General features: G+C 51.0%; 11 protein-coding genes across 12 annotated transcripts; 6 read left to right on the top strand and 5 right to left on the bottom strand.

The window, feature by feature from the left end:
* Positions 1-291: 291 nt before the first annotated feature.
* On the top strand, positions 292-978 carry J3458_019812 (uncharacterized protein; the record flags this gene model as incomplete). Its single annotated transcript, XM_007812979.1, has 2 exons — positions 292-369; positions 442-978. The coding sequence occupies 2 exons, from the start codon at positions 292-294 to the stop codon at positions 976-978; spliced, it is 615 nt and encodes a 204-aa protein (XP_007811170.1).
* On the bottom strand, positions 336-2,547 carry J3458_019813 (uncharacterized protein). The gene has a single exon (XM_007812978.2). The coding sequence runs from the start codon at positions 2,299-2,301 to the stop codon at positions 1,258-1,260; it is 1,044 nt and encodes a 347-aa protein (XP_007811169.2). The 5' UTR covers positions 2,302-2,547; the 3' UTR covers positions 336-1,257.
* Positions 2,548-2,700: 153 nt separating this feature from the next.
* On the top strand, positions 2,701-3,150 carry SOH1_1 (suppressor of hpr1; the record flags this gene model as incomplete). Its single annotated transcript, XM_007812977.2, has 2 exons — positions 2,701-2,808; positions 2,881-3,150. The coding sequence occupies 2 exons, from the start codon at positions 2,701-2,703 to the stop codon at positions 3,148-3,150; spliced, it is 378 nt and encodes a 125-aa protein (XP_007811168.1).
* A 131-nt stretch (positions 3,151-3,281) lies between these two features.
* RPC11_1 (RNA polymerase III C11 subunit) lies at positions 3,282-4,359 on the bottom strand. Its single transcript, XM_066121707.1, has 2 exons — positions 3,807-4,359; positions 3,282-3,728 (listed from the first exon to the last, which is right to left on the bottom strand). The coding sequence occupies exons 1-2, from the start codon at positions 3,814-3,816 to the stop codon at positions 3,406-3,408; spliced, it is 333 nt and encodes a 110-aa protein (XP_065973324.1). The 5' UTR covers positions 3,817-4,359; the 3' UTR covers positions 3,282-3,405.
* On the top strand, positions 4,227-5,012 carry J3458_019816 (uncharacterized protein; the record flags this gene model as incomplete). The annotated part of the gene is made up of 3 exons (XM_066121708.1): positions 4,227-4,250; positions 4,313-4,481; positions 4,555-5,012. The coding sequence occupies 3 exons, from the start codon at positions 4,227-4,229 to the stop codon at positions 5,010-5,012; spliced, it is 651 nt and encodes a 216-aa protein (XP_065973325.1).
* A 201-nt stretch (positions 5,013-5,213) lies between these two features.
* J3458_019817 (uncharacterized protein) lies at positions 5,214-7,190 on the bottom strand. The gene is made up of 2 exons (XM_007812975.2): positions 6,264-7,190; positions 5,214-6,198 (listed from the first exon to the last, which is right to left on the bottom strand). The coding sequence occupies exons 1-2, from the start codon at positions 6,717-6,719 to the stop codon at positions 5,407-5,409; spliced, it is 1,248 nt and encodes a 415-aa protein (XP_007811166.1). The 5' UTR covers positions 6,720-7,190; the 3' UTR covers positions 5,214-5,406.
* A 774-nt stretch (positions 7,191-7,964) lies between these two features.
* On the bottom strand, positions 7,965-11,216 carry J3458_019818 (uncharacterized protein). Its single transcript, XM_066121709.1, has 4 exons — positions 10,325-11,216; positions 10,090-10,194; positions 8,653-10,024; positions 7,965-8,582 (listed from the first exon to the last, which is right to left on the bottom strand). Exons 1-4 carry the CDS (start codon positions 10,925-10,927, stop codon positions 8,383-8,385), a joined length of 2,280 nt encoding a protein of 759 aa, XP_065973326.1. The 5' UTR covers positions 10,928-11,216; the 3' UTR covers positions 7,965-8,382.
* A 3,906-nt stretch (positions 11,217-15,122) lies between these two features.
* Positions 15,123-15,449, top strand: J3458_019819 (uncharacterized protein; the record flags this gene model as incomplete). Its single annotated transcript, XM_066121710.1, has 1 exon — positions 15,123-15,449. The coding sequence occupies one exon, from the start codon at positions 15,123-15,125 to the stop codon at positions 15,447-15,449; it is 327 nt and encodes a 108-aa protein (XP_065973327.1).
* An 83-nt stretch (positions 15,450-15,532) lies between these two features.
* J3458_019820 (uncharacterized protein) lies at positions 15,533-20,299 on the top strand. 2 transcript variants are annotated; one of them, XM_066121711.1, is made up of 4 exons: positions 15,533-16,063; positions 16,712-17,033; positions 17,115-17,194; positions 17,279-20,299. In XM_066121711.1, exons 2-4 carry the CDS (start codon positions 16,937-16,939, stop codon positions 18,764-18,766), a joined length of 1,665 nt encoding a protein of 554 aa, XP_065973328.1. In that variant the 5' UTR covers positions 15,533-16,063; positions 16,712-16,936; the 3' UTR covers positions 18,767-20,299. The 2 variants fall into 2 exon arrangements, with proteins under 2 accessions (XP_065973328.1, XP_007811164.1); XM_007812973.2 differs by lacking the exon at positions 15,533-16,063 and having other exon boundaries at positions 16,254-17,033; positions 17,115-19,310.
* On the bottom strand, positions 19,109-20,206 carry J3458_019821 (uncharacterized protein; the record flags this gene model as incomplete). The annotated part of the gene is made up of 1 exon (XM_007812972.2): positions 19,109-20,206. The coding sequence occupies one exon, from the start codon at positions 20,204-20,206 to the stop codon at positions 19,109-19,111; it is 1,098 nt and encodes a 365-aa protein (XP_007811163.2).
* Positions 20,300-24,236: 3,937 nt separating the features above from the next.
* Positions 24,237-25,662, top strand: J3458_019822 (uncharacterized protein; the record flags this gene model as incomplete). Its single annotated transcript, XM_007816503.2, has 2 exons — positions 24,237-24,305; positions 24,634-25,662. The coding sequence occupies 2 exons, from the start codon at positions 24,237-24,239 to the stop codon at positions 25,660-25,662; spliced, it is 1,098 nt and encodes a 365-aa protein (XP_007814694.1).
* Between the last annotated feature and the right edge of the window lie 892 nt (positions 25,663-26,554).

Consider the following 26,554-nt stretch of genomic DNA (forward strand, 5'->3'; position numbering starts at 1 on the left):
TGCTGCCGCCTGGTCCAGTACCTGTGGCCCATCCCAAATTACATCTTCCGTCCTCGAGTGAACTGCTAGTGTGCTCATCCTGGTGCTCGACGCTCGAGACTCGCGAACAGCTCTTGCCACCTCTGTTTAAAAGGCCCCTTGGCCAACCCTCCCTTCACGACGCAGCCCTGCTCTCTCTTCTCCTCCATCCTCTCGTGCTATAATCGTCTCCAAGCAACGCCTCAGCTGTCAATTCTTGTACATACCCGACTCGTCGTCTACGTACTCTACCGCAAATCACCCTCGTTCACAATGAAGGCTACTTTCGTTACCCTCGCTGTTGCTGGCTTCGCCGCCGCCCAGAACCTCAGCGGCGTCGACGGCTGCGTTGTATGTTGACCCTCGAATGATTGTCCCACCTGGCGAGAAATGGTTCAATGGACTGACCATGTACTTCTACAGCGCTCCTGCATCGAGAAGGCCTTCCCCCAGGTTGGCTGCACTGGCACCGAAGCTGAGATCGCTGCCTGCGCCTGCAAGCCCGAGACACAGGCCAAGCTTCTCGCCCCCGTTACCCAGTGTGCTACCCAGAACAAGTGCGACACCAGCGCTCTCATCAAGGCTCAGTCCGTCGCCGCTGAGGAGTGCAAGGCCCTTGCTTCTGGTTCTGGCTCTGCCTCGGGATCTGCCTCTGCCACTGCCACCGGCTCAGCTACTGAGTCGCACTCTGGCTCTGCTTCTGCCACAGGCTCTTCTGCTCCTGTCGTCTCTACCCTGTCCACTGGCACCGGTGGTGTGCCTACTCAGAGCAAGAACCAGACCGCTACCTCAACCAGCGGAGCTACTGGCACCACCAAGGCTCCTACCTCTTCCCAGGGTGGTTCTGGCAGTGCCACCAGGTCCGGCTCTGGCACTGTCCCTACTACCACTGGTGCTGCTGCTGCTGGTCCCGTTGTCGGCGCTCTGGCTGCCGTCCTTGCTGCCGCTTTGGCTCTGTAAGCAATTGCATTTTAGAAATGTTAGAGCCCATGTCTTGTCGATGAGGCTAGTCTAAGGGCTGTTATTCCGAATGATACATGAATAATACGGGACACATTAGCAGAAGGAATGCGAAAAAGGGTACACGGTGTCTTTTATATTCAGAATGTAGTCCAATACTTCTGGACAACTAATTAATATCACGTCTAATTTATGAACCCAATTACTACCGTCTATATGGTGTGAAGCGCAAATGTTGACCTCATTGTGACGTGAGAGATGGTTGCGTTCAAGGCGTTCTCATCGCGAGGTAGAGTGAATAGAAGTTTGTTTGTTCTCGGCGTTTGGTAGATCCATGTCGATTATCCACGGTAATTGTGACGGTCGATATCTCATGTCCATGATTGATGCGTTGAAAAACAAGGTTTGCTTCCCTGGATCAACACGTGTATGTTGTTCTGTCAAGTCAATATGGTACCCGCGTTGATTGCTGAGGTGTGCCAACTTCTGTCTTGCCTCTGGAGATCTCCCTTCTGTGTCGGCGGCAAACATTGGTCGCAACCCGTCTAATGTCTGAATCGGACCCGACATAGCCTCGTCCATAACACATTCTTTGGTCGGCCGAGGCACTGAGAACCCCGGCTCGTCTCTACCGAGCCATGTACCCCGATAAGCCCCCCACCCCTCGTGTATATGGCCAAAGCAATGAATGCGCGGCCTTGCATTCGCAACCGCCTTGAAGAGATACTCACATCCCGCGTGATGCGGCTGGCCCAATCTCTTGGATATGCCCGCCTCGTCCAACACGCCGTACGGTGGACCATGGGTCATGGCCACGTCTATGCCGGGCGGAAGAGCAAAGTCATGGTGGTCGGGGTACTGGAATGCCCACCCGCCATAGGTGGGTGTGTACTGACTTGCGTATACTCTGATCAGGGCGCCGTTTTCCAGGGCGAATTCGTACGTGCCCTCTGTCAAATACAGGACGCCGTCCCTTTGAGCGTCCTGCACAATGTCCTGAACGGCCCGTGACTCTTGCTCAACCTCTGGATCCGAGTCGTACGTGGGGTCTAGTAAGAGGTCGTGGTTTCCGGCAATGACCAGCTTCAGAGGTGCGTTTAGAGACCGCAGCATGGAGAAGGTGGTCTCATACTCGGGAATGGAGCTGCGCTTTGTGAGGTCGCCGCAGTGCAGGACGAGGTCGGCGGGCGGTAGGGGGTCTCTGTAGCCGGTGGTGACGCGGACGAGGTCGGCGATTTCGAATTCGTTGGGGGCTGGCGGTGGGTGAGGCCGTGTTGCGTGGGTATCTGATATGACGAGGATGCGGGTTTTGATTCTCGACATTGCGAGGTCAAGTTGGTGGTGTTTCTTTGGGTTGTATTTGTTGGTGGTTTGGTTTTATATCATGAAGGTGTGAGCTGGGCTGCGGTGGGCATGTTGTTGGCTGCCTGGCGTAAAGTCTTGTCCTGTTTAGGTGCGAAAAGAGTATTAGAGGGCTGGAAGATGTCAGACGTATAAGATACTCGGGGCGGATGGGGCAGATATTCCATTATATGTCATGTCTTGAAGAACACGCTGGAGGACTGAGATGTGCCTTGAGTGAGATGTAGTTGAACATGTGGGGCCAAGCCGGTGCCATCTCTCTCCCCGATCCAATTCGCATTTCCCTATACTCGTCTTTGCTCCATCGCCTCGACGCCAACCACGGCCACAACCGACGCAGCTTCCCCGTCTCTCGCAACAATGGCAACCGACGCTTCAAAAGACGTTCCTATGGACACTTCCCCTCCTGCGCCGCCCACCGACGAGCCCATGTACGGCGGCTACTCGCGCTTCGAGATTGAACTAGAGGTACAAGCAGCCCTCTCCTCTCCTCCTCTGCGAAATCCCTGCGTAGAATCTTGAAGCCTGACACGTCCACAGTTTGTCCAGTCCCTCGCAAATCCCTTCTACCTCAATCACCTCGCCTCTCAGAAACTCCTCACGCAGCCGGCCTTTGTCGCCTACCTCGCCTACCTGCAGTACTGGACGAAGCCGCCATATCTCAAATACCTGACGTACCCGGGCCCGACGCTCAAGCACCTCGAGCTCCTCCAGGAAGAGCGGTTTCGACAGGATATCATGAGCCCCGACCTGGTGCAGAAGTTGGCAGAGGACGAGATGAAGGCTTCTGTGCAGTGGCACCGGGAGTGATTTACGTCAACCGCGTTACGGTCTACCAAGTCATCCACGAGCATGTGGACAAGAATTTCAGAACACGAATATCAGATCAGAATGGAGAATGCCCTACCCAGCCACCAAAAAAAAAAAAAAAAGAGCACGCACCAAAGTTCGCTCCCAGGCTCTAGAAGTCTCAAAACGCCAAATACAAACCCCCCAATTCCCCCAACCACAAAATTCCACATACACACGGGGCAACGTCCAAAAGAGAAAGAAGAAAAATACCCGTTAATTCTCTCTCCACCGATTCCCACAAGTCATGCACTTGAAGAAGCTGGTCATGGGTTCATCCGCACTTCGAATCTGCACCTGGAAAAACGCGGCCTCGTCGCCGTCGCACCCCTCGGCAGGGCACTGCGCCCGGCCCTTTTGCGCATTATCCCACGCGCCCGGCCCGCCAAAGACATCCTCCTTTTCCTTACGCTCAAACACGCGGCGCGAGAAGACGGGCTCGGTGATGGTGTGCTCAAACGGACAGGTGCGGCACTCGAGGCGGTTGGTGCGCTGGCTTGTCAGGGACACGGTGAGGATGTTGGCGCATTGCGGGCAGACTATTTAACGATTAGCACCCTTGGGGAATCCTCGTCCTGGTCCGTCAAAATCGGGGTACCTAAGGTGGGAAAACGTACAGAGCAGCATGGTGGGCTATTTAGGACTCCGTTGGCCGTATAAACTATCACAGTAGCAGTAGCTACCTTGCGAAGAGACACCGGCAATTAAATCTATCGTATGCCAAGGCTTTGCGTGCGCATAAAGTTTGTCGCAGGAGAAGGATTGATTGTCGCCCAGGGATTTTTTTTTTAATAAAAAAAGTCCAATGTTGGTAGTTCAAAGGCAATCCAAATTCAGCAGTGGGGTTCCAAAGCTGTCAGCCAACCAAGGCAGAACCATCCACCTGACGGCTGGGGTGACCCCCCCACCGCAAATGCCCCTCCAAACTGAACCAACGACGGAGAGACAAAACCACATCATCACTTAAAGGCACATCTTCCTCACCAACCGCCCATAAGATCCCCCAAAGCCCATCTCCCACCAGCACAACCACCACCATGGCCGCCGACGAAGAACACGAGGTAAAAGAGCCAACAAAACCCCACATCCAAACCCTCCCCCCCCAGTCTAACAAAAAAGCCAGGGCGCCTCGATCAAAGAGCTCCTCATCGAAGCCTGCCGCCGCAACAACACCGACCTCCTCCTCGAGGTCCTCCACGACAAGCCCGACGCCGAAATCACCGCCCTCCTCAACAACACCACCACCGTAATGGGCAACCACCTCTACCACGAGGCCGCGTCCCACGGCAACTGTGCGCCTCCCCTTTCCCCCGCTCCCCCCCCACGGCGGGCAAACAGACGCCAGACTGACACGGCTGAGGGCAGACGAAATCATCGACCTCCTCCTCGACCAGCCCTCGTTCGAATGCGACCCCATCAACCGCCTCGAGGGCGACACGCCGCTGCACACCGCCATCCGCTGGCTCAACGCCGAGCCCCCCGCCCAGCGGGCCTTTGGCAAGGCCCTCGTCGAGATGATGCTCGAGGCGGGCTCGAACCCGCGCGTCAGGAACAAGGGCGGCCTGACGGCCCTGCAGCTCGTCGACCCGCGCAACGTCGAGCTGCGCCAGCTCATACAGCAGCACGAGTATACGAACCAGAACGCGGGCGACTTCATCACCGTCGACGCGGGCGCCGCGCACAGCAAGGGGAATAGTATTGATCGTGTGGCGGCTGTGGGGCAGCAGAGCGATGGTGATGATGACGATGATGCCGAGTTCAGCGGCAGTGACGAGGAGGAAAGGGCCGAGTGGGAGCGGAGGAGAAGGGAAAAGCGGAAATGATTCTGTCGAGAGCGGTCGGTTTCCTGGGCATGTCTAGATTCTGCTTTGATTGGCGGCGTTGCCTTTTTTTTTTTTTTCCCTTTTCCGAGCTTGGGACGTACAGCATGCTATGAATATACGAGTGTTTACTATCAGCAATCACAAATTAAGCGCTAGACCAGCTCACTTGGCAGCAAGTAGACGCATTACTACCAAAAGCACAGCATTGACTACTAGGCCTAATCGTGTAAACTGAAACAGTAGGGTATATGTTTCTAGGATCTGATCCATCTTGCAAGTCTTTATTCCTCCTTGTGCCTCACGACTATTTCATAACGGTTCTCCATCACTATCCTACCCAGGTGGTGGGGCGCAGTGGCTACAATTGACAAGAACAACACAACCCAACATCTCCTCACACCATTACCAGAAAAGCAATGAGTGAGGCAAGCAAAGAGACCGTCAGTCCGTTCGATGGTATCAGCCCGCCAGCTGCTCCCTTGTCAGCTTCGATATACGTGACGTTCCGAAGCATCCTTATAGACCGTCTTGACAGGCTGCCGCCACTTGCCAACTCAGATAACTCTTTGCCCAACTGCCGTAAAATATTAGTCGATCGACCAGATGGACACATGACCACCTCCCAGCCACCTCCCTTGGGAATGATAAACGTCGACTTTTGGTCGTCAAAGGCAAAGCTGTATGCGTCGGGACACACCGCCTTGACTGCTTTACTGTAGCTCGATGGCTTGCAGATATTTGGGTCGTGATACCTTCCGACACAGCAATCTTTATCCGAGCCACTTGCCGCACAGGCACTGTTGCAAGGTGCAAATGCTGGCCGTTGAATGTTGTCGTCGGGATACGGGTATACACCGTCTCCAGGCTTAGTGGGAGGAAAGGCGAGATTGGGCCACGGACACCAGTTTTCAACGCTTTGATTCGTTTCATCTGGTTCCCACGGAACCGGGAATGTAGAGTTGGTGTAAGCCGTGCCTGTCTTGGCTTGGCTGAAGAGCCACCCTGCCGTGGCAATGCACGCGCAGTTTGTTAGATTTGGAGGGATGTATGTGGTATTCTTGGCAGGGATGTAGTTGATTCCCATAGGGAGGTTGTAGCCATCAACTAAAGATATGTCGTAAAAGGTTTGCATCCCAGTCACTCCTCCGGCCAGGTTGAACTCTGCAAGTGTCGCAGGAGTTGCTCCCTGAAGGCAATGTTAACGTCGACACAGAACAGGACCAGGGGCTGATATGGATGAAGCAAACTTACGCTAAACTCGCAGTCAAGCTTAGAAAAACAGTCCCCTGTCTTGCAAGCGCACGACTCACCATTGACTGTACAATTCGTCCTTCCCCAAACTCGGCCCTGCCAATCTGGTGCAACCCATAACGTCTTGTTCTTTCCAGGCGCCAATTCGAACCCCCCAGTTCCGGGCCCAGTACCAGATTGGGTGGCAATGCCAGGCCAGATTGTCGTTTCGCATTTGTTGGTCACAACAAGTGGTACTTTACCCTCCCAGTCTTCTGGAGGACCTCTCTTTGCGGGGATGCTCCGTTTTGTATGGCGAAAGAACTCTGCCTGCCAGTGTCCCTTTCTGTGGTGAGCTGGTATTCCCAAGTGGGCTGCTGGAACGAGGGATCCAAAGGTAACGAAGATGAGCAGCAGTCGACTCATGGAAGATTGATATCGAGGTGTTGCAGCTGCAGAACGTGGTGACATCACCATTGCTCCCTTTTTTGTTGGCGGAGGGAGCCTCGTCTTGGTGTTATCAGCCTCCTGCTGTTGTTGTTGTCGTCGTTAGAGCAAGAAGGTGGCAGGGGTGACAGTTGTGAAGTCCAAGACAAAAGTACTCCGCGTTACTGAAAAATAGAAATTCTCATCTCGTTTCGTCCTTGAAGCGTTAAATTTTGTTAGAAAATATATGTTCGAATGGCGATTTGAGAAGCTGAAACTGGCTTGTAACGTCAGAAGCCGCCGTTGAGAGTTGGCGAAGCGATTCTCCCCCAATCGCCGAATAGTTCATGCGCCAACCCTATCAAACTAGGTTCACCCCTGCCTAATATCGCGAGCCACCAGGTCTCAAGAAGAAGCAATGCAGGATTGGATGTGTGAAGGGAAAAATTGAAAGAAGACTGCAGCACGTGTGCGCTGAGTTTAAGGCAATGCTGCGTAGTTCAGAGGTATGAAGGAGGCGCCAGTCCGGAGGAAGCAGACAATAAATATAAACTGGACCAGGAGGTGCGAAGTGGAGCAACGAATATAATAAATAATACAAGCGTAATTCTGGAAATGGGAACGCCTAAAAAGATCACAGGTGGCCTGTCCAGCAGGATTGGCAAAGGAGAAGCTGCTTGAGAAATGAAAGGGTGAAGAAGCGTTGTTCGTTTGCCTCGCTGGCCAAGAACGGATCCATGGCCATCTGAGAGTGAAGGTATGACGCAGGAAGGACTGGCTGTCATGTTCCCGTTTCTAAAGTTGGCAGTCGCGACAGGGACCAGGAACGTGCTGCCCCACCTTCACCATGCGCCCACAAGGTTCAATGTTGCATCCGTCCATCGTGACAATCCATCGATCCACTCCCTTTGAGTGTGCGCAGGTGCCATTTTGGTAACGACCAAGGATGTAAACCAATTAAAGATGTGAGATTAAAAGATACTTAATTCACCTGTGAACTTATATGGTAAATAAAGTATCTTATATACGAGGAGCTATAAGGATGTACCTAGCAAGTACTAGAGAAAAGTGGAGTATATACATAACTGGCACCTGCGCACCCTCAAAGGGATCCATTAACCAACCATCCCACCAACCGGACCCCGCCAACCCGCCAACCCGCCAACCTGCCAACTCGACGCCACACTCTTGTCTCACATCTCGATAACGACTTCAGGCCCAAGCCGATAAGGTCCGAAGTCCCTCCACTTGCCACGTAGGGCCGACTCTCTGGCTCACTCACTGCACGAGCAATGCTTGCTTGCAACACATAACATCGATCATCTATCAAAATATTCCTATATTCATAAGACACGTTCCGTCTTCTGCTACTGCGGCATGATGAAATATCCGGCTCCAATATGCTTTGTGCAAAAACAATAAAAAAAGAGGTTGTCTTCTCCAGCTTTTTTAAGATTTCGTCCGCAGTTCTTTGTAATCCAACTAACAATTGAAACTATCGTCCAAGAAGCAAAACCGTTAGTAGCCTCGGCCGTTACATTCACCCCACCAACTCGTAGTTCCCTGGCCGTCACCCTCCATTAGCGCGCTGAATATTCTCCTAGGTATCATTTAATGTCAACTCCGGATGTAAGGTACCCAAGCTCTACTGATAAAGCGCATCAATCGACATCACCGTGTTCCTCTCTGCATTTTTCTTCTTGTCAACTTCCGTTTATCTAAAGCGAGCTCTGCATCGGCCCATGACTTCGCCCTGGCAGACCAATTCGGCGCTGAATTCCGAGCCATCAAGCGTCAGGTAGATATCAAAGTAAACACGGTAAAATGTTCCTTGGGGCGTGTCCATGCGCTCAAAGTCCTTTTCGAGATTCTTGCGCGACAGATCGGAAGTGAGAGTGACGACTTCCTTGATACCTGCTAAATAGTTAGCTGAAAGCCGCCCTTGAATCTTCATTTTCATGGCTTTGAAATGGCCGCAACTTACGGGGATCCTTGGTGTATTCAGGGCACACGTCGTCATCGCAGGCATACAGCACGTCCTCGTACATGAGGGTCGCACCGGGCGCAACTTGTCGGAAGAATGAAACCTTGACTGGTTCGCCGTTCTTGACCTTTTGGCCCTTCTGCACAAAAATTTGCCGGGTGAACTTGCATCTGTCCTTTCCATCCAACGATGGGACACGGTAGGCCTCGGGGTGGTATCCCTCTTTGAATGGCTGTAGAGTAGCCATGAGATAGTGGCGACGAGCAACACGGTGTGTAATGATACGTTCGGTAATGCCAGCGGTGACTGCACCCTTGACGATGGCCGCCACTGAGTCCATGGGCCTCACCACCTTGGACTGGAACTGTGGTGGAACATGTAGCTTGATCTGCTGGAAGAGATACTCCGAAGCACCGAAACCACCAACCACCAAGATGTTTTGTAGCGTTCGGTTCTGTGCCTGGATGGCAATAATTTGGTTTCGGACCAACTCGAGAATTCGGTTGACAACTGGCTCGAAGCATTGCAAAATTTCCTCGTTGGTGAAAGTCATGTAGCCTTCTTCGATGCCGGCCTCGGGGAATTCAGCTTCAATACCGACGTCCACGGCCCACTTTTGTCCATTGTTTCTGAAATCTGCCTTGATTCTGTTTTCAAAGTCCATGATACATTTGGCGTACACTCGACCAGCAGTCTTGGAGCCGTCCGGCAACTTCATTTTCCTAATCTTGGTTCGGAGGATGTTGCTGAAATTGCGGTTCAAAGCGGTGGAGCCACAGGAATCTCCGGATCCAGCGGTACACTCTGCAACGGTAAAAGGGTTCTCCTCTTCAACTTCGTATGCGATCAAATCCACAGTGCCACCACCGCAGTCCACAATCAGGACGGCGTCATGGACTTTTAGGTTGAGAAGTCCCGTCTTGGAGCAGAAAAGAGCGGCAGCCTCGGGTTCCGAAACCAGGGTTAAGCGGTTGTCGTTCTCGTCACGGAGGAAGCCAGCCTGGATGGCGGCGGCTCGGGTGGCGGCTTTACCAGCATCGTTCCAGATGGCAGGGACGGTCAGATAATATCGAATGTTGCGTTCCTCTCGGTTAAACACTTCTCCCAGCGTCTTTTGCAGTGCTGATCGCATAGCTTGTCGAAGCTTGAACAGGTAGTCGGCTGCTACATCGATTTCGGATTTGCCAGGGGGCAGGGGAGGCAGATTGATAGGATCAATATACGTATTGCCACTGAGCATCAGCTGCAACTTGAACCATTCTACCTTTTGAACACCTGGCTTTGGGTAACCAGTTGGCGCCAACGCGTCAGCAATATCTGGACCCCATCCTACAACCTTCTGGTACTGATCATAGTAAAGCACCGTGGGAATCTGTGACGCGATTCTGTTAGCTCCTCTTGATCAAAGCCCTGCACCCGGAGTGATGTTTTCTTCACCTTTTGCTTGGTATATGAGCCGGCACCTGGCCACTCCGTGATAATATCTTCCTTCGCCTCGTTATTCGTCGCGAATGCAAAGGCAACACCGGAAAAGGTGGTACCCTGGAAGTTGTATTGCGTGTTAGCAAACCATGTTCAAAGCTGTTGCCTTTCCCATGACCTTTTTTTCTTCTTTTTCATGGGGGGATTCAATTCGCGCAACACACGCAAAGGATGCCGGGGCCGCACTAACAAAATCGATGCCAACAATGAGCTGTGCCTTGCTCTTGCTGGCGCCCTCAACCTCAGCAGCGGGATTGGGATTGGGCCGCTGGAACTGTTGCGCAATGGGACCTCCCTGAGCCGGAGGAGGACCGGGAGGATATCCCTGTGGTGCACCAAAGCCTGGGGGGGGACCGCCAGGACCGCCCTGAGGAGGGCCGCCCATGGGAGGAGGGCCTTGGCCCATGGCAGCCATATTTGGAGGTGGATATCCAACCGGCGCACCGGTGTTGATGGGAGGAGGGCCTCCAACCATCTGGCTTGGCGGGGTACGGTTGCTGCCCTGGAGAGGAGACGTACGATCGCCAGGGCCGGCGGGAGGATAGTTGGCCGTGTAGCTCGGCGGGCGATTGCCAGCTCCCGGGTGGTTCATCGGGAGACTGGTGGTCGAGGACGCGGCGCCGATGGGCGGCGTCTGTCCTGGGAGAGGAGCTTGGTGTTGAGGTATTTGAGCTGGAGGATGGCCTGGAGGAGGGGTACCAGCGGGCGGGACCCCGTCGGTGGTCTGGATGCTGGCGGTTGACTTGCGCTTTCCGAACCCAAAGCCTTTGAGGCGGGAGTTCATATAACTCATATGGAAGGAAAGGAAGGGGGAATAGGTAGATCAGTTGAGCCGGCGGACGAGAGAAGAAAAGGGAAGAAGAAATGGCCGGGCCAGGACTGGGCTGGTAGGGCTCGCGTAAGGCAGCACTTGAGCGTGGGCGGACATAAGCAGATACGGAGGACACACTCAGCAATCACCTGAGCAGAAAGACGATGACGAGGCTCAAGAGGGTTCTCTGGGGGTCGAGCTTGGGTCAGAAATTAGCAACACAGGGCAGAATGGGGCTCAGCAGCCGGGCTGGCGGGGAGGCAGAGAGGCAGAGAGAGAGAAGCGGGGGGGGGGGGGGGGGGGGGGGGGGGGGGGGGGGGGGGCTGTTGAGTATGCGGCGAAGCCAGAAGCACGGCGTAAGCAACGTCTGTGATTTGCGCCGGGGCTTGTGGCTGAAAGCGACGTCTGGTGCCTCGAGGCCGGAGCAGGACGGTGGATGGCCGTGGCCTTGGTGGAGGCGCAAGACTGGACGGACGACGAAGGCTGCGATTGTGTGGCCGACGTGCGCATGTGGCGAGGCGGGATGGCGCTGAGCTGAGATTGAGGGGACTCAGCCTTCCAAGTACCGACGTGTCTGGAACAACGGCGATGGAAGGCCGGCGTGGCAAAGTCACTGTTGTGTGTGAAGATTAATTAACGTACAGTGGCTGTAGATGGTTTGATGGTGTAGATGGCATAACTAGCAAGCACGCCATGCAAAATGCACGGTTGGTCTTCGTCATCATGAACCGTATCCACTAGCATCTACTCCGTATTTATTCTTCTTTTACGTACTATGGCACAATAGGTGCTTTACTGTCCTCGAGGGACAAGGCATGGCCTCTCGAGGATTCTGCTGCAGCTTGGACCGAGTAACGACCTCACGCGTAGTATCCAAGGCAACACAAGCAGACGGGCCAGCCACTTTCGTGCTCAAGCTCAAGCCCGTGAAGATGCAGACAAATCATCCGTTCGGTTACACAAGCCCAGCCGCTGCCCAGTTAGCACGCCGTTCCTTATCCTGCTTCCATGGTGCGTGACGCCGTTGGCGCAAGAGGTCGCCAACCTCGCGAGTCCGGCGGAGCGGTCAAATTATTCAATGGCGGGAAAAACACCTTCTCCCGACCCATCATTGATGCTGGGACGGGAACATCGTGGGGGGACGGTCAATCTCATGTAGGACTTTTGTTGTTTGTAAGTAGGACTTTGGCCAGGTTGGCGGGGTCTTCCATGTTGCGGGGAAGCCTGGCGTTGGCGTCTGTCAACTGCCACGTCGGTTTGACGGGCAGCACTTGACAGCGCATCATATCATGGTCGCCGCTTTCACCCCCGCCAGCCTCTTCATTGGTCGCTGACGGGTATGTATGTACTCAAGTACCTTGGCTGGCACTCGCGCAACCAGCATCTCCAGCTGCTCCGAAGCAAATCATCGACACCATCCATACATGCTTGGGGAGCACAAGAAAGAGCCCAAGACTTCCCCCTCAGTATTCCATCTGGCAGCCCAATTTTGCGACGCCAGCTCCCATTGGTGGAATAGAAGAGAAACGCTCGTGCTCGTGTCTGTGCTTGTTTAACTTACTACCCCCAGTCTATTCGTGCGCGCCTTGCTTTCTTTGCTCCTCCATGCAGGGCTGCCAATTCAAGCAGCACCACGGCATCCGAGACCCAACTACGGAGTACCTGGGGGTGCTTTCTGAGGCTGAAATTAAATCAGCGTCGGGCTGAAAAGTACCTTGGTCCAACAATTTCTGTATTCTTAGGGCGGCGCCGACATTAAACCCAGCTGGGTTCGAGGTCTGAAGAATAAAGGACAAGCGAACAAGAATAGTCCTGAAAAGTCAACGACTCTCTCTCTGCACACCTTGTTTTGTATTGCTCGGTAGACACGGATGCCAACCTAGTCTCCTGTACAGTACTAAGACATTAGGCAGCTCTTCTCGTGAATTGTAAAGGCATGTGTGGAAGATGCTGAGCGACATGTCAAAGTAATGGATATATTAAGGAATAGAAGCAAAAGAGGAGAACTACATTTGCATTAGTCGCCCGATATGGAGACAAACATGCCCGGGAGGAACTACTTCCTATGTAGTAGCAAGCCGATCTTGTTGGCCGTAACATGTGCTTTGTTCATCTAACCACGTATTCCATGCAGAAAATGAATTCGATTTCTGTAGCCAGCTGATCTTTCCTAAGAACCTAAAAAGAATATGGGAAAGAGAACGGTAGTTTCTTCGGCTTTGTACTTTGAATCGGCCAAGGACTATCCTTAAGGGCTACTTTGACGGCAAATTCCGCTTTATCCTAAACACAAAATAACGTTGGGGAGGATCCTGCCGTCGAGAGGTGGTCCAAAATCACCGTGAGCCATGAAAACAACATGTATATTCCTACAGAAGTCACAGTTTTCAAGTGCTGCCATGTCCTGACTTCACCATCCGCCCATTAAAGGACCAAAGGGTCTACCCAAGAGGCGCCAAAATCTGACTTGCGGGCTGTCGGTTTGAGCTCTCCGGACCTAGATGAGGAAGGGGGCATCTTGTTTGTCCTAGCCCTTGCCGTTATGATAAGTGCTTCGTGGTGCCAGGCCACCTCTCACCATTAGGAAAGAGTACGTCATCAAGTCTGATGAAAAGATGAGCCAGCAGGGCTATTGACTTGGGTGTGACCCACTGAGTCTGTGAAAGGACTAAAGATCTATTATCAATATTGGCTTCCTGTATCTTCCTAGCTGGATCCATCAGTTACTTATCAACCCCAAACTTTTGGGGAGAGAAAAAGGTTGTCTAGGAGCCCTCTTCAATGCCTCTCTGTCCGTAAGTGGAGGACTAGGATGAGATAAGAAGGTAAGCTTCCACAGACAACTTCAAGTATTTCAGGCCCAACTCAACCCGTCTGGCAGATGACAGGCTTTGGTTTAGTATTAAACCACACATGAAACTCTTGATCCAAATCGATCGAACTTTGTTATATGCACAGTCAGATCAAAACTAGAACTAGCCGCTTCAAGGCCTGCAGCGTAGGACTGACGATACCAACTGTTGCAGGCTACCCCTGGAATTCGAAATCGGTGACTAGTGTTGCTTTGGTTAGTACCTCATCTCAGTGAATTTGCGGGAACTTTTAAGGATGCGTGTATATTGACTCGTCGGGCTATTGAATGGGATTATCCACAGCTCCGTTATCCAAGTACGGATGTTTTCTCACACGCGGTGGCACTGCGATCGTCGTTGGTATAAATGAACCAATTGTAGGCATTGAGAAGCATGTTATTGAAACTTCACTGGTGATTTTGAGGCTTCAACAACTCATATGACGTTAATGGAGAAACATACGCGTCCTCCTTTAGCAGTATGTGTTCAGATGCTTTGTTGTTAAGACCCAATGGCGAATCAACCGTTGATGTAAGTCATGTAGCGCGGGGTCCCTTGCACATGGTGAAAAACTATAACCCGCCTGTTTAATAGACGTCTCAGAAGTCGAAATATCCGGGATTGGTGGCACAAATTTGTCTTTTGAATGAAGACGGGCGGCTTCAGACATGATGCAAATAGCATACGTCAGTCACCACCCCTCTTCCCGTGGCAGAAATAAGAGCTTTGCAAGGTTTGGGGTGATCCGCATGGGGCTGGAAATGAGCAATTGATCATCCCCTCCTTGGCCCCAGCTTGAGCATTCTCGCCTGACGGACGCGTCAGAATCAGGTGGATATAAGCGAGGCTCGACAAGTCAGGACCGGAGTAACAACTACTCGCCAACTCAATTATCGTTCGCTGTGGTCAAGCAAAGCACAGGAAACTCTCGTCGAATTTGCTGCATTCCTAGGTAGGTTGCGTAATAAAGCCCGACTACTTCCGCTGACGTCGTTTTGCAGCTACGGTGGGACTGGAAGCTCAGTTAGAATAGCTGACGGAGCAAAGAAATTTTCCCAAGGACGGACTGGCATCTTCTAAATTCGAAAATTGGTGAAATCGGACCTATTACCATCGGAACGAGGGCGGTGCCCCTGGAATAACGGGGCATTCTGCATGGCAATGACGAAGGTGATCCACAAGCGGACGAGGATAGCGCACGACGACGCGCAGGCCGTCATCTCAGCGGGTGCAGAGATGCTGAGTATAAGCGGCGGTTTGCTGGTGGATGTGCAACTGCCTTCTCTTTGCTTGCGCCGAGTTGTTGCTCAGGATATATTCGCGGGATGAAGAAGAAGTTGAGACTTGATGTCGAGGTGCTCAAGAATGGGAGTCGAACAGGTCGAGCCCCTCCCTCGTTTCCCACGTCAGGTAACGGGTCCATCCGCAGGTTCAAAGGACACCTAACTTACTCGGTAACCAACTATGGAAGAGGTCGAGACACCGCACAACTTGCACAAATAGTGGTCGCCATACCTTTTTTTTTTAAGACATTGAACACTGAGGGCAGTCAACCGTTTGCCTCACCCATTGCTGCCTCTGCCCAACCCTCGTGTCGGCTCCTCTCCCTGGCTGGCGGTGTAGGGGCAATGGGGAGAAGGGAAACGCAATAATAAACCACGCCCAAGGACTTTCTTGAACCGTCTCATGCACGCCGTCCCAGCCTCTCTGTCCACGACTCACGACTCACGACTCAGACTCTGAACGTCAGCCTGCTCGTTTTGTCTCCGCCCGGCGGGGATCGTCTCTCTCGGCAGTCTCTCGGCCATATTCTTTCAAGGCCGGACGGCACGGAGCACCGAGTCCAGTCTGGTCCTGTTCGCCTGGGTTGACGACCCTGGGCGTGGAGTAGTTATCCGGCCCGTCTTTTCCAGGTTTTTGCCAGCCAAGCCGCGGCGTATTGCTGGGCGGTGCGAGGCTGGTCAAGACCGTCAAGACCGACCGTCAAGACCGACCGTCAAGCCCACGCGAGCAACCCAGCCTGGGCCGTTTGAAGGCGTGGCTGCGTGCTACTGCCACGGATAGACTCTCTCATAAGAATAGCGAGGATACGGGCACAACGGCGGCGCTCAGCAGAGTCGGCACTGGCGCCGGTTGGCGTCGGCGCCGGGGGAACGCAGAAACAGAGAGCAGCAATAAAGGGAAGCGTGATGAGGCGAGTTCGGTGGCAACCTGGACCAGCCGGCACTGGTGGCTTATTCTAGTCTTGGTAGCCGGCGCTGCCGTGGTACGTTGAGCTTTTTTCCCATTTACCTTTGCTCTATGCCGTCTGGACATTGCTGTCACGACCAACTTGGCCCATGACCTCGGGCGCCCCTAGGTCAACTGGCACCGACATACTCGTCCACAGCACATTTCTCAATCCTTCGGGCCTCGTGCTTTGCCCTGTGCATCTGCAATTGATACTCGATTGCCCATGCAAACACGCTTCCTCGGCCGCAGCATGCACGTCGGCATGATGCGACGCGGTGAGCTCGCCACTGCACAATCTGCGCCATGCCCAAGTGGTGCTAGCGTGGGAAATGGGCCTTCTCATGCTTCAGTGTTCCATCAACTGTCTGGTCCCACATCCCACAACATTGAACGAACATTGAAGCTTGTTCTGGCTTGTCGCCCAGAGACTCTCGCAAAAGTCTGGGTCCCCGCATTGCTCCAGACGCCCCCATGTGCTCCCCATTTGCTCCCCATTCTGACACCCATCCATCCATCAAGTGTCCAATTGACCTCCCTCATGAGCTCCAGCAGCACCCCGAGCTTTCTTCACCACCCCCCTGCAAACCCCGAGTAGTCTTGCGCCAGTGGCTCAAACTGCATCATCATCCCACAATTACCCATTGACTATTCGTCCTGCTGCGGCCGCTAACTTTGCCAGCAGCTTGCCCATCTCGTGCTCCACGACGCCGCGCTGGACAGCTCGCTGGTGCTGGTACCGTCACCCTTCTTCTCCTTCTTCACCTTCCCCTTCTCCCACTTCAACTCTTACTCCTCTCCCCTGTTGAGCCTTGTCTTCCCTCCGTCTGTCCTCGAACCGCCCGAGTCGGTTTGCGTGAACCCTGCACCATTTCCAGTACTGGCGCCAGTCTCGAGACCTCTCACCACCATGGCGCTTGCCGACAAGACGAAGCGCGTGGTCTCGCAGTTCGACTTTTCCGACGCAGACGTAAACATCCATGTTCAAGAGTTCCTGAAGCAAATGAGTAAGTTTGGGCCCGATGTCGCAGACATGGCGTGCCCGCATGTCTCCGTTGGCTGAATGTTTTGCTGACGCGACTTGGCAGAGGAGGGTTTGGAAACCGACGGCACCAGCCTCAGCCAGATTCCTACCTATGTTACGGGAGTTCCTAATGGCACCGAAAAGGTACGACACCATGGCTCATGTTCTCATGCGTTGGCATTTTGTGGCCTGCTGCCGACCAGCCCCTTCTAAACGCTTCATGTACAGGGCCTCTATTTGGCGGTTGATCTGGGTGGCACCAACTTTCGTGTCTGCTCCATCATGCTCAACGGCGATACGACCTTTAACCTGACATACAACAAAGTGGCCATTCCCAAGGAACTCATGGTTGCGAAAACTGCCAAAGAGCTCTTTGCCTTTTTGGCCAAGCAGATTGAGCTGTTCCTCCGAGAACACCACGCTGAGCACTTTGAGAGTCATGTGCGTCGCAGAGCTACCGCTAGTACCCCAATGGGTTACCGCGACGAGCAGATTTTTCGCCTTGGATTTACTTTTAGCTTTCCCGTGAAGCAATTGGGCATCAACAAGGGTTACCTGATTCGCTGGACCAAGGGTTTTGACATCCCCGATGCCGTTGGCAAGGATGTTTGCCGCTTGTTGCAGGACGAGATTGATAACCGGAGCCTCCCGGTCAAGGTTGCGGCTCTTGTCAACGATACAGTCGGCACCCTGATGGCAAGATCCTACACGTCTACTGGTAAGCACCGCTCTTTATTGGGTGGCATCTTCGGAACTGGTACAAATGGAGCCTATATCGAAAAGACGGCCAATATCAAGAAGCCAATTGAAGGTGAATATGACAAGTCGACTGGTGAAATGGTCATCAATACTGAGTGGGGTTCATTCGATAACCAGCTCAATGTCTTGCCTTCTACTCCATGGGACAAGGCACTGGATGCAGAAAGCGTAAATCCTGGTATCCAGATGTTTGAGAAGCGTGTTTCAGGAATGTTCTTGGGAGAAATCGTACGATTGACCGTTTTGGACATGATCAAGGATGACGACATTAGCCTTTTCCGAGACGCAAACTCTAGCTTCAACGACAGATCCACCACCACAAGCATTGGGCCGAAGTCATGTATCTTTGAGGCATGGGGACTTGACAGCGCCATCATGTCCGTCGCCGCTGCTGACAACACCCCCGAGCTCTCTTCGATACGACTAGAACTGGAAAAGTGCCTGGACATTTACGCTCCGTCATTGGAAGACGCCCAGGCGTTCAAAGCTATCTCCGATGCCGTCGCTCGCCGAGCAGCCAGATTGGCGGCAGTGGCCATTGGCGCCATCGCGCTACAGTCAGGCAAGCTCGATGATCCTGAGGAGGAGGTGCTCGATATTGGTGTCGATGGCAGCTTGGTTGAGCATTATCCCTTTTTCCGGGACATGATCTACGAGGCTCTTGCCGCCATCGATGGCATTGGAGCCGAGAAGGTTGCAAAGATTCGAATTGGTATTGCCAAGGATGGAAGTGGAGTTGGAGCAGCTTTGATTGCATTGATTGCCGCTCGTGCGGAGAAGCCTGGCGATTTCCTTGCTGATCTGCGCTCAGATATTAGGAGACGCCTCGAGAAGGTTCCTTCTAATGTGTCGACATCGGTCGAGGATCCCGTACAGTCATTGACGCCACTGCTGGTAGTGGGTGCTCTTGTTGCAGTGGCCGCAATTGCGGGCATCTGGTGGAGTAGGCGCAAGTGAGATGAATGATGATGGGGCAGGACAGCCTTCTGTTCTTGGGCACAGAGACGGAGTTTTGGGTGATGGGCTTTCTTTTCTTTTTTTTTTTTCCGACTGTATCAATTATCTGGGTAAATTACTGAATCATGAGCCATGCGTTCCAAGCACGGTAGCAAAAGCAAATTTTTGGCGTGCACATACATGATCTATATTGCCTTTTTTTTTTTTGGAATCTTGGCTGTCTAAGTCGCCATAAATATCGACGCTGTAGTTTCCTTTCCTAACTTGATGCTCTATGTCTTGTATGCATTGTCATCATTCGTGTAAACTCTATCTGTTATAACCACCCCTGGACCCGCACTATTATGCTCCTGAATTGCCAAAAGCCGCGGCCGGATATGAGCGATCCTTCTTCCTCCGCGGCGCCTGCGAGCTACTCCTCGAACTCGTCGCCGAAGTTGACTCACTGCCTATCTTGCGCAGCGCACCCAACGTCGGGGCCATGTCAGCCGGGAGGTCGTTCCATTCCATATCCGGCCGTTGGTTCTGATACGACTGCCCTGACACGGCTTTTGGCCTCGATCCCTGTGGTGGTGGTGCTGATGACGGCGGCGGCGTGGATTTTGAGGACGGAGGACCAGATGTCAGTGGCGGAGGTAGATTCACAACCGCAGCAGTGGTGCTAGCCCCGACGGGCCGTGATGAAGCTGCGACAACATTTCCATTCGCACCCGGCAGACTACTTCTCACGCTGGCACCAACATCCTTCTTCATGAGCCACGCCGAATCAGGCCGCAGCTTCAGGTAATAACCCATCACGGGAGGATCCAGCCTCGTGAATCCCCGAGCGTCGTACCAATGGAGGCCCTCTTCATTCTCTGTCCAGACGTGCGCCGTGACGGTGCGCACATCCAGGTTCGGCGCGCTGATAGCCGTGGCAATGACGTGTTCCAAAGCGGCGTTCATCAGCCCCAGCGACCGATAGGGAGAGAGCAAACACAGCGAACGGATGTAAAGGTTCTGCGGGACTTGGGCGGCCGAGGTGTCGATGTCGGGTTCCACGTGGGAGACGATGCCGCCTATGATTTTCGGCTCCTCGCCCTCGTGCGTCCATGTGATTACGCGCGAAAAGGGGCCCGAGGAGGACGGGTCGATGGCCTTTTGGTAGAAAGTGTCCGAGTAGCTGACTTGGAGCAGGAGGGAGTTGATGCGTCGTAGGGGCGCGATGTCGGACTCTGTGATGGGGCGGATGACTGCTTCGGGGGGGAGAGTGGTCGGCAGGGGCGGCAAGCAGAGGGTTTGTACTGGAGGATGAGGAGGAGGGGGGGAGTTTGTTGGCATCGCGGTGGTGGTGGTGGTGTCGCGTGAAGATGGCGGTGGTGCGTATTTCGGCTGCTTGGACTGGAAGAATGAGCGGATGGATAGTTGCGCGGGCGGCGCCTTGGTCGACGGCAGAGACATGGAGGGTTAGAGAGAAGCGATTGACTGTAGGGAGAGGAAGATGTTGTGGGCAAAAGGAGAACAAAAGGAGGATGGATGATGCTGGCGAGGGACGGAGACGGAGCTTGCAACTTGCAGGTAAACTTTGGGTGATTGCCGAATTAGACAGGGGTCGAGAGGTAAGAGGTGCAGGGGCAGGGGGCTAGATTAGGCTTAGCGCGGTGGTTGATGATGGTCCACGGGGAGGGTTCGGGCTTTGACTGCGTTGAGGGTGCGTCGGATGTATTGAAGTGGGGTCCTATCTAATAAGAAGCCTAAGAATAAAAGGTACATTATTTTATTAAGAAATAATATAATAATAAAGGTCCTAGTAATTTTCTAAGTTATAAAGAGTAACTTTACACTTATTACACTTAAAGCTCTTATAAATATAGTAAATACAACTATATTTTATATTTAAATATATTATATTATAAGATTAAAATACCTATAAATATACTATAGTCTATAAGTGAAAAAAGCCGTTTTATAACTTAAAATTATAAGACAAGTTATAAGGCTTATAAGAGATATTTCTATATAGTTAAATAAAGGTATATTAGCTCTTTAAAATACACTACTTTTTATTATTATAACTTATAAGTTATAGCCAGAGCATTGACAAAAAAACTACACTACATGTAGTTTTTTAGTGTAGTTTATAGCATAGTGTAGTTTTTGTAGTTTTAGTATAGTTTAACTACACTATAACTACATTTATAGTGTAATGTGTAATTATAAAGGGAAATTTTAATTATAAATATAACGTTAATTATAAGACTTATAAGGTTATAATTAATATCTTTAAATAGAGTTAATTTAGCTCTTTATAATGCATTAGGTTTTATATATATAGCTTATAAATTAAGTGAGTTTTAATAGGTTAAATCTTAGCTAAAAATTAAGATTTACTTTTTTAAAATAAGAGATTTAAAGCTTAATAACTTACTGATTAATAACGCTATAAACCTAATTTTATAAGATTTAAAATCACGTGATTTTTAGCTTTATTTTAATATATAATATGCTTATATAAGCTTTTTTTTAGTAAAACTTTTTTATAATAAAATTTAAAAATCAAAAAGTTAAGTAAGAAATATAAAATCTATTATAATATAGGAAATAATATATATAAAAAGAAAGTATAAAATATTATTTTATATGAAAAATTTTAAGGTATTTAAATATATTATTTATAACTTTAATATATTTCTTATAACTTTAATATTTAATATTTTATATTTAAGTTATAGGGTAATACTATAAATATTATTATTTTATAAGATATTTATATGTAAATAATAGAAATTTTTAAATTTATTATATTTAAAATATTTTACTTATAATAATAATATAAAATAATACTTACTTACTTAATATAATTCCCTTATAATTCCCTTTTATTTTATTTTTATTTTATTTTTATTAGTTTTTTAATCCCTATTTTTAGCTTATTTAAGCTAGCTAATCCTTGCTTATTAATACTAATATTAGTAAGCAAATTTAGCTCTATTTTAGCTTACTAATTATATTAGCTAATAATAGCTTATAAATTAATTAACACTACATATTACACTAATTTTTAAAATGTAATGTAGTGTAGTAAAACTACACTACACTACACTACACTAAAATTCACTAAAAACTACAAAACTACACTACTTCCAATGCTCTGGTTATAGCTCTGGGTACGCGTTAAAAGTCTTACCTGTGGCTTAGCACCTAAAATAAGGTTAGTATATGGGAGTACATAATATATTTTTCACTCCTTACTGAGAAGTCCTTAAAGTTTAGCGAGATTACCTTCTAATATTGATCTCTAATAGTGATTTTCTTCGCCAAGAGAATATTTATTTAGGGGTTAAATTATAGTAGCTCTTATACCGGAAAGTACTCGCTATAACCTAGACGGCAAGACTTTTAAAGCGCACCTCCGTACTTATTAGGTATCGCAGAAAAAGTGGGACCGATACATTTGACGCACCTTAACGCAGTTAAAGGGATATAAATGTGTCGTGATGTTATGTTAAGCTGAATCTTGATAGGTGCTAGCTTATCCTTGGCTTGTCTTAATAGTAACGTTAAGGAGCCCTACTATTATAAGGGTTTATGAGAGCTTGTTTAACGGTTTTATTTGGATGTGGGATAGAGGTAGATCTGTGTCCTGATATGTTTAGTTTAATGTTGGTTGCGTAACCTCGCTTTATACGCCATTAACCTCTTTAGTGTGAGAAAGATGCCAGATTGTCTTTGACGATGGGTGCGTGGTGTCTTGTAAGTCACGACTCACCTACGGGTTTTAGTATCCTCAATCCTAAACAGATAGTTCGAGGCAGCCGGATCGCGGAGTTGAGATTCATAGCGCCACATCTCAAGTATCTCGGTACCTGGTGCTTCATGCAGGAGGTCTGCTTCATTGGCCTTGATTGCCCAGATGGTCTTGCGGCTGCGGTTTAGGGGTCTAGTAGTACTAAGTACATTAACTAGCGGCGGCGAGAGGCGGGGGGTAATAAATGAAGAATAATTCCGCCGTCACAGATGTCGCGGTTGCAGATTTCGGCGTCGTTGGGGGCAATTATTCACGCAATTGTTTAATGCTCGGCGCAAATTGCATAATTAAAGAGCGATGCTGGACCTCGCAGTCGCTGTTGGTGTGTTAATTGAATGCTGGTATACTTGACCTGAGTACCACCCCTGAGTTGACATCTGGAAGCAACCAGACTCGAGACCAATGGACTTGACAGGACCAGCCCCCGTCGTCATTTCCAAAGACTCGCAAGTTTTACGTTGGAAAAGTCCATCATTGATCATCCGACAAACTCCCCGCCATCAGTTATTTTCATCATTCCGCTTCTGATCCGCTCACTGTGCTGCCAATTGATACACAGCTCCCTCTACATACCAGACATTTTTGCTGGCTTTTTGCTCCCAGTCGGTCCACCAGTTGACGGTTTGGCTCGACTGCCGGCCCATGCCGACGACCCAGGGTTTACATCATCTTGCGCCAGCTACACGAGGCTTAAAGCACGAACACCAGCACAAGCACATGGGCAATTGCTGTTCGAGACGAACCGACTCAATCTGCTGGATGCACTATTTACATCAAGAGTCCATTTGCGGAGCATTCTGGAGCCCTCGGGCGAGGTGAGGTGTTCGCATCACTGATTCACTTTGCTCTGAGGCTGGAGGCAGTAGAGCCAGCCTCAAGTAAGCGGAACATAGCAATAACAAGAGGAGGAGAACAAGCCCCTGCTGAACCATTGGGTGTAAGTACCAGACAATTTGATATCTTCCGTTTACTGTAACTAGTATTGCCTCTGGCCAGACACCACAGGAGTCGTGGGCCGTTCATCATCTCAACCGATGTATGTGCTTGGCCACTGACCTCCATCAGCATCAGCATCGGCATGGGCAACACTGCAGAATATCATCACTAACAACAGCTTACCACCTCCAGAATCAATCACCACTCGGCCGACAGAGTGAGCCATTCATCGGCGGTTATTTTTAATCACAGCCTGATCCCCCCCGGCCAAGGCAAGGTTATCCACCACATGCTGCGTCTCTGCCATTAGCATTTTGATTGGTGGCTGCCACACCCTTTTTCCGGTCCAACCTTCCAAGCTTGACCCGTCGTTCGAGTTTAACCAGTGCTGTCTTTTTTTTCGTGGCACCTATTATTCCCTATCCGACCCCCAGTGCCCAGTCTGTCAGTGCCTGGTGCCCAGCAGCCAAGCAGCCCGGGAGCCCTGCCTGCCCGACGAGCGAGGAAGCGATTCAGCGATTGTCAGATTTCCCCCGATCGAGACCTTAATTCCACCCCGTCACTGTCACTCGGGACTAGTCGGCCATCATCACACGACTCCGTTACTCCGTTACACGGGGGTGCCAGGGCCGCCCGAAAAATCTCAGCCTCTTCCCTTAATCCCCAAGGCGCTGGCCGGCACCTGATTTGCTTTATTTTGTTGCGACCCATTTCGGCCGGATAGAGGCCAGCCAGGCAGTCGCCATCATGAACGAGACCTCTGGGCGGGCCGGCATCATTCGCGCTCGTGATGATGCTTCCAGTGTGGACAAGCTGGTAAGTCGCCATTCTGCCTGTAGTACTTTCCCAGGCTCTCCCTGCTCTTCCTTTATCGCTTGTATGGGATGACATCAAGATCATCGGCATCGGCATCGGCATCGGCATCACAATCATCATTCCCAAGCACACACGCCCCTGGCTACCCGTCTACACCATACCCATTGTCACTGAGGAGTGTGTGTTGCTCCCTCGCTGCCAGAAAGGGCCATTGCCATCGAATGTCCAGATGCAGGCTTGTGGGCACTGCCTCATTTTCAGCTTCATGACCGCACACTGGCGATAATCTTGCGCTGACATTGGACTCTGCTGTATTTTCCTTCTCTAGGTTCATTCGGTGCTTGACGATGTGCTCTACAATGTCATTTCCGATTTAGTCATGAAGACGCATCGCGAAGAAAAGACTGCAAAAGCAACAACAGCAGCAATCCAAGTCGAAAAGGCAGCTTCCGACGCTTCAGATAGCTCGTCACCCGATTCAAGACCCGACATTCGAGTCGAAACTGATTCTGCCGTCTACGAGGAAGGCAGAGTTCTGCTCAAGGGCAACCCGCTCCAGACCATACAGGACATCCTATGCCCCAAGTGCCATTTACCCCGATTATTACACCCGACTGATGGCAAAGGTGCGCAAAAGCCTGACCCGGCCGTCATCTACTGTAAGAAACACCCATACATTGACAAACCCGGATGCGACATCTACGGCCAGAGTTGGGTGGCGCCCGGCCCAGGACGAGGCAAGAAGAAGAAGGACGTAGAGAAGAAAGAAGATGGCACTCCAGAGCAGCGACCGCCGAATGTGCTTTCATTTCCGTCCGCCACGTGCAGTAAATGCAAGCGCTGTATTCTCGTCACCCGGCTGAATAACCACATGGGCTCGTGTATTGGCAATAGCGGCCGAAACGCCAGCCGAGCTGCGGCCCAAAAGCTCAACGGCAATTCTCAAAACGATTCCACTCCCCCGTCATCACAAAAGGCGACGCCGGCCCCTGGCTCTCGCGCCGCTAGTCCCAGGAAACGAGACGCCAGCGAGGAGAATGAAGACTCCGACGCGAGCCATCAAAAGAAGAAATTGAAAGCTACCCCTAACCTGACCAAAAAGGTCATCATCAAGACAAAGCCGACACTGAAAAAAGAGAAGCCCAAGGGATCGTCCCAATTGAGTCAGGAGCACAAATTGGACAACTCGTCCCCGGCTTCCACCAACGGCAAGGGGACGCCAAAACTAGCAAAAAATGGGAGTCCAGTCAAGAAGATCAAAGCCTCCAAACCGATTCAAACTTCACCATTGCCGAAGAGAGATATTGACGGGATGTCTGAAATATCAGATACAATGTCATCACCGCCCGGAAAGTAGATGGTGGTGAAGCGGCTTGGCACACCATTCACGCCAAGTCCGTCCTGCACAACACACTTTGCCGTAAACTTGCAAATGATAATGTCTTTGGCAACACACATGCCACATACCCGGTGGACGGATAGCTTGGTCATTAATGGCCACCACGCTTGGATACAAAACAATCACATGGATATAGAAAAACAATCTCTTCGTCGTTCTTGATGCCCGGGGAGGCAGTGGATAATTACTTTTGTATTATTTTCAGAACCCTACTGCATCAGGCGAGCGGCCGGAACTTTGGCTATGGGCCTGGGGGATATTCTTAGCATTCACGGACAGCAATTGGTCCATGGCGTTGGGTGTCTTTTAATCTTTTGCGTCTGGCAGATTTGAGTTGCTTAAATATAAAATGGGTTGGGGATGAATAGAGTTCGCGCTTCTATTCTCTAATTATGCGAAATATTGTCATATCTAATCAAACCGTGAAACCTCTGTGCAACTCCAAACTCCATTGCTCCCCGGAACGTCACGTCAATGTACCACTTTCCAATTACCTCATCATCCAATTTAGAATCACCCAACTCCTCATCCTCTTCGTCCAGTACCCTCCCCTAAACAATCTTGACCTCTTCCACGGGCCGGTTCCTCTGCCCCGGTCATGACCATTCGCATACTCGTCACGACACCCATGCCCCTCTTGGCCTTGCCAAAGATGGTCTGCTTCCCATCCAACCACGGCGTGGGTGCGAGCGTACTGAAGAACCGAGACCTATTGGAATTTGGCTCGGCGTTGGCTATGCTCAGCACCGCAGCGCCGGGTGGATCTCGTTTCGAACTTGTCGCCCTAGATGGAGGAGCCACCACGGCCGGTACCTATGGGTCACCGCCTTGAACCGCGACGTTGAGAACA

The sequence above is a fragment of the Metarhizium acridum genome, assembly GCF_019434415.1.
Source record: "Metarhizium acridum strain ARSEF 324 chromosome Unknown scaffold_568, whole genome shotgun sequence".
Lineage (NCBI taxonomy): Eukaryota > Fungi > Ascomycota > Sordariomycetes > Hypocreales > Clavicipitaceae > Metarhizium > Metarhizium acridum.